Source organism: Petaurus breviceps, unplaced genomic scaffold (genome assembly GCF_028583685.1).
Source record: "Petaurus breviceps papuanus isolate PSGF00001 unplaced genomic scaffold, PetGlider_PUasm1.0 551, whole genome shotgun sequence".
In the NCBI taxonomy this organism is placed as follows: Eukaryota; Metazoa; Chordata; class Mammalia; order Diprotodontia; family Petauridae; genus Petaurus; species Petaurus breviceps.
The window spans coordinates 32,736,633-32,742,288 of record NW_027186372.1 but is presented as its reverse complement, the minus strand read 5'-3'; the positions used below and the strand labels follow the sequence as shown (position 1 = coordinate 32,742,288).

The 5,656-nt window shown below is 43.7% G+C and overlaps 2 protein-coding genes across 2 annotated transcripts in view; one reads left to right on the top strand and one right to left on the bottom strand.

Moving 5' to 3' along the window:
- FAT2 (FAT atypical cadherin 2) overlaps nucleotides 1-5,585 on the bottom strand; it is a 109,110-nt gene extending 103,525 nt beyond the window's left edge. Inside the window, exon 1 of the mRNA XM_069102565.1 lies at nucleotides 5,459-5,585. The gene's annotated coding sequence lies outside the window, so the exon portion shown is untranslated. The remainder of the gene's footprint in view (nucleotides 1-5,458) is intronic.
- The window catches only part of LOC138172870 (B-cell lymphoma/leukemia 11B-like), a 528-nt gene continuing 334 nt past the window's right edge, over nucleotides 5,463-5,656 (top strand). Inside the window, exon 1 of the mRNA XM_069102726.1 lies at nucleotides 5,463-5,656. Within this exon, the coding sequence (XP_068958827.1) occupies nucleotides 5,463-5,656 (194 nt within the window).

The following is a 5,656-nucleotide window of genomic DNA, read 5'->3' as shown; positions in this document are numbered from 1 at the left end:
CACACATATCACATACATACACATACACACCACATACACACATCACATACACACACACCCCCACCCCACCCCACTCCCACCCCCACACGAAGCTGGTCCTGGCCCTCCATGTAAGGAATCACACATACGGCCTCTCAAATTCTGAAAGGCTCCTACAGTTAGAAAAAGGATGAAGCATTATTACTCCTCCCTCTTTCTCAGCCTCAGTTTCTTCATATGCAAAGTGAGGGGGTTGGAATGATTTCTAGGGTCCCTTAGTAAACAGGACTAAAGATACAAAGATGAAAAATAACTCAGTACCTAATCAAGTCAACAATCATTTCTTAAGTACCAGCTACATGTCAAGCACTGTGCTACCCACAGGCCCCGGAAACGGAGTCCAAAGACCTGGTTCAGAATCCTAGCTTTGCCATGTGCTAGTTATATGAACCTAGGCAAGTCACTTAACTTCTCTAGATCTCAGTATTCTCGTCTATAAAATGGGGATAATGATATTTATACTACCTTCCTCACAGGGTTATAATGACGATGTTGTAAACTCTGAAGCACTATGTAAATGTCAGCTACAATTACTGTCATTACTACTATTAATAATAATAGGAGAAAAGACATGTAGACAAACAACACTTGATTCGATGGCATAAATGCATAGGAAGGGACAGAGAGGCAGGAAGGATTGAGGAAGGATCACTTTGAGCTAAGGGATAAAGGAGACCTATAGCAAATGTCCAAAGGGCTATAAAACTGTTCGTGCTCTTTGACTCAGCAATATCACAACTAAGTCTGTATCCCAAAGAGATTCGAGTAAAAGGAAAAGGATCAATATGTACAAAAATATTTTTAGTGGCTCTTTTTGTGGCTTCAAAGAATTGGAAATTGAGGGGATGCCCATTATTGGGGACAGACTGAACAAGTTGTGGTATATGATTGTGATGGAATACTATTTTGCTATAAGAAATGATGAGGAGGATGATTTAAGAAAACCCTGGGAAGACTTATATGAACTGATGCAAAGTGAAGTGAGCAGAACCAAGAGAACAATGTACACGGTGACATCAAGACTTAGCTACTCTGATCAATACAAAGATCCATGACAATTCCAAATGACTCATTAAAAAATGCTATCCACATCCAGAGAGAGAACTGATGGACTCTGAGTGCAAATTGAAGCATATTTTTTCACTTTCTTTATTTTTCTTATTTGTTTATTTCCCCTGCAATATGGACGTTTTACATAATTTCATATGTATAATAGGTATCCTATTTCCTGTCTTCTTAAAGCATAAAGGAGGGGCTTGTGGGAGGGAGAAAATTTAGAACAGAAAATAAAAATTAAAAATGAGCTCTTGTATTTTGTTTAAGAAGGAGAGTCAAGAGGTGGCTGAGTGGTGCAGTGAATAGAGCACTGGTCCTGGAGTCAGGAGGACCCGGGTTCAAATCCAGCCTCAGAAACTTAGCACAAAAACTAGCCATGTGACCTTGGGCAAGTCACTCAACCCCAACTATCCTCAAAAAAAAGTAAAAAAAAAAAAGGAGAGCCAAGTAAAAGGAAAACTCTTTGTTTCCTTCAAAGCTCGGCTAAGATGTTACCTCCTAGAAGAAGTCTTTTCTGATTGTTAGGGCTCTCTCCTCCCTCAAATTATCTTGTAATTACTTAAAAGGTTTTATGTTATGAAGAATGCTTCCCTCCCTCCCAGGGAGAATGTAAGTGCTTTGAGGGCAAAGATTGGTTTTTTTCATCTCTGTGTCTCTAGCACCTATGCAGAGCACCTTGCACTTAAAAGGCAGCTCATAAATGTTGGCTGAACTAAATGAAACTAGATTAACTCAGAATAAGCATGAATAGAGAGGAGGCAGATTCAAGAAGAGTTAGAGCTGACATAATTGGTGATCAACTTGAAGTTGGGGGCAGGGTTCATGGGCAAAAAAGAAAGTCAAAGGTGTCTCCAAGATTTTGAACCTGGATGATGGGAACTGGGGTGCCTCTGACAGAAACAGGGAAGTTAAGAGAAGAAAATGCATTTCTAAAAGAGGTTGTAGATACTTAATAAGGAATTTCAGTCCCAAGTCATAATCTTGGACCAGGAAGGTTGTCTAGTTCAAAATTTTGTGAAATAATGATGAGCATTTGTTACAAAAACGAAGCAATTCCACAAAGTCCCTGATCTCAGCAAACAAGAGTCACAGCCATCAGAGATGAAGCTGTTCCCCTGCCACAGTGGGGTGACGGTGGAGTGACTCACCTCCAGGAGGAACCAAGCCCATTTAAGAAATGGGCAAGTCTTGAGGTAAGGAAGAAAGGGGCTAAAGAGAACCCAAGTACATGAAATCTTAAGCTCATTTTGAGAACCTTAACCTCATTTTAGAAGAGGATTTGGGAAGGGCGGCCATAAGATGGGCAAGAGGTATGGGAAAAGCAAGCCCACAATGACAATAGCAGTAATTCTCTTCATTTTTATAGGACTTCATGCTTTCTACCTTGATTCCCAACCATTATCTTGTTTAAGCTACACGACTACCCTGAGGAGGTAAGGGCAGGTATTATTACCCCCATTTTACAGAAGAAATAAACTGAGGCTCAGAGAGGAGAACATTCAAATGATCACAAAGTAAGTCATTAGCAGATCTGGGTCCAAACCTAGGTCACCTGTCTTCCAGTTCAATGCATTTTCCACTATAACACATCCCTGTTGGATTTTCTTCCTTGACTCATTCTCTAAAATTCTTGGATCTCCCCTCCTATCATTGTTACCTCCACCCCAAATCCTACCTTGAAAGTTAATTCTGATACAGCTAACCCTGAGTGAGAAGACTGACAGAGACAGTGCAGAGACCATTACACAATTATGGCTACAGTTGCCTGAGGCTAAAGACAGGCTAATGATTGGTTGCAATCAGAACTGTGGAATGGGTACCCTCTATGTCCAAACCATGGCAAGGGGCTCTATGGAGAACAGTGAGGGAGAAAACAATCCTGCCACTACTTCCAAGATGGTCCAACCCATGAGAAATGGGAAAGTGCTGGTAAAGTTGGGTAAGGCAGGAAGAAGTTGAAGGGAGCCCAAGCTTCTTGATGCATACCAGGTCTTAAACTTACTCTGAGAACATCTGAGAGGAGAGCTTAGGAAGGATGGCCATAAGCACATAAGAAAATGTGGGGAAAGTGATCCTGTTGATTACAACAGTAATACTTTATATTCCTTACGACTGGGAGAACTTTCTGGATCTCAGTTTCCTCTTCTGTAAAAGGAGTTGGGTGAGTAGATTAAATGATCCTTTCTAGCCCTGACATTCCATGTTCTGTAAACAACCAGCCCCCCACCTCAATCCCGGATCCCAAGAGACTCAACACAGGCTGCTAGCCTGCTAAGTCCAATAGCTCAGGATAGAGGAAAGACCACCTGAACACACACAGTGGGTGCACTTCTTCCAGGACAGCCCATGACACTAACCAGCCCAGACAACTAGCCCAGGTAACAGCAGGACTGAATAAGTCCCATCCAATAACTCAATTTATTCCCTGAAATCTCCCTCCTCGGGAAGAAACTGATCTGACCCCATGGCTGCAGGCTGCCCACTGCCTCCATAGGACATATAATTGATACACATCAGAACTCAATAGCCATATTCAGTCTTAGTCTAGGTGGACAAAGCAAGCAGTTCCACCTAGTATCGCAAGTGCAGGTATACTTTCTGCATCAACCCCCCCCCACACACACACACATACAAACATCAAGCAGATAGTATCTTGCACATAGTAGGCACTCAGCAAATATTGGTTGGATACATTGACATTATAAGCCCCAATAGTTTCCAATATGACCCCCACCTATCTACTAGTATATAGAGTTGATACATATTTCTCCATTGAGTCACATCCCCTGGACACTTCCCCCAGCTACACTTACTTCATATAACCCTCTGAGGACACAAGTTGGCAATAGCCCCCCTTCCCCCCCAGCCCCATAGAGCCCCACCCTGAGTGCTGGCCCAGAAACACTCAGATGAGACATGTAATTTCATGCATGTTCAAACCCAGATCCAGCATCAGATGTTTCCAGATCTTTTCCATGTCTAACAGTCTATGTTCTGTGTCCTGAAGACCCTTCTAAATTTAACATTCTACATTCTTATATTCCTTCAAGCTTTGATACTCTGTGTTCCAAGGCCTCTTCCAGTTCTGACATTAAATTTTCCTTTCTCCTCACCAGGTATACAAAGCCTAATCTTAATCCAAAAAGAGTGCCTATTTAAAATATCAACATGCTATAGTAGATAAAGGTGACTTTAAAGTTAGAAAGACCTAGATCCAAGTCCCATTTCTGAGATATATATTATATATTTTATTATATATACATGTGTATATGTGTATATATGCATATACGTATAATGTGTGACCCTGGGCAAGTCACTTAACTTCATGACGCTCTAGGCACCTCTGTAAGCCTATAAATTGCAGACAAAGGTGCTGCTGACCTGCAAAGGTAGGAGTTTCTTTGTCAGAATTCAAGTGGAGACTCAGTCCCTATCCTTAAGTACCTACTACTTGAATTATTCAGTGCAAGTCAATTTGAATATAAACAAAAATTTCCACAATCTCTTGCCCTCAAAGAGCTCACATCCTGCTAAAAGATCCCAGCTTCTTTGCTACCAGGAAGGCATCCCAATCCTCGGTGGGGGAAAGACAAGGAAAAAAAGAAAACACCAAAACCCAGAGAAAGTCCCCAAGACACTGAACCCTTTCAGATCCCAACCACAGCTTGCTTCTACGTTGTCTCTTTTCTTATAACCCCTGCCCCAATTTATATGACAAGGACCGTAAATTTAGAACTGGAAAGGCCAAGTCCAGCACCCTCATTTTGCAGATAGTAAACGAAGGCCAAGAGAAGTGACTTAACCAGGGTCACACAAGCAGTAAGTATCTGAAACAGGATCTGAACCCAGGTCTTCCTGACTTCAAATACAGTACTCTATCGTCCAGAAAAAAACTACTTAAGAGAATAAATCCCTTGCAAAATTTCCAAGATAGACTTTTCCATCACATCCTCACGCTCATGTCTTCACAGAATCCCAGAATGTCAAAGCTGAAAGGATCTACAAAACCCCACATCGGGCCTGGAAGCGCCCTTAGATCAGTGTAAGAATAGAATTTAGAGCCCATCCATTCCAATCCCTTCATCTTAAAGACGAGGAAACTGAGGAGCGGGGGTGGGGCGGGGAGGGGTAAGGGGAGAGATGGTGCCTTGCTTAAGTTCACAGGACTAGTTAGGAGCAGAACCAGTACCAGAACCAGAACTCAGTTTTCTGACACGTTCCTGAAACCAGTTCTTTCCCCTACACTGCCCCATGCCCACAGAGGTGCCTGCCTAACTCCCCTTGCCTCCATGTTCAACCCTCCCGCCCTATTTGTCACCCTCGCCGCCCCCCACCCCCGGCCCCGACCCGCACGCGCACACACCTCGATGGCGCAGGTATGCCGGCCGGAGCCTCTTCCCTACTACCGGCGGGTGCCCAGCGTGGGGAGGGCGTCTCCTCGGAGCAGTTCTGTGCGGAACCTTCAGACCCGGAGTGGCAGGACGGGCCGGGCCGCCTCCATGAGGGTAGAGGGAGGCGAGCTCCGAGGGGCGAGCGGGGTAAGGGTGGAGGGCGCCGAGGG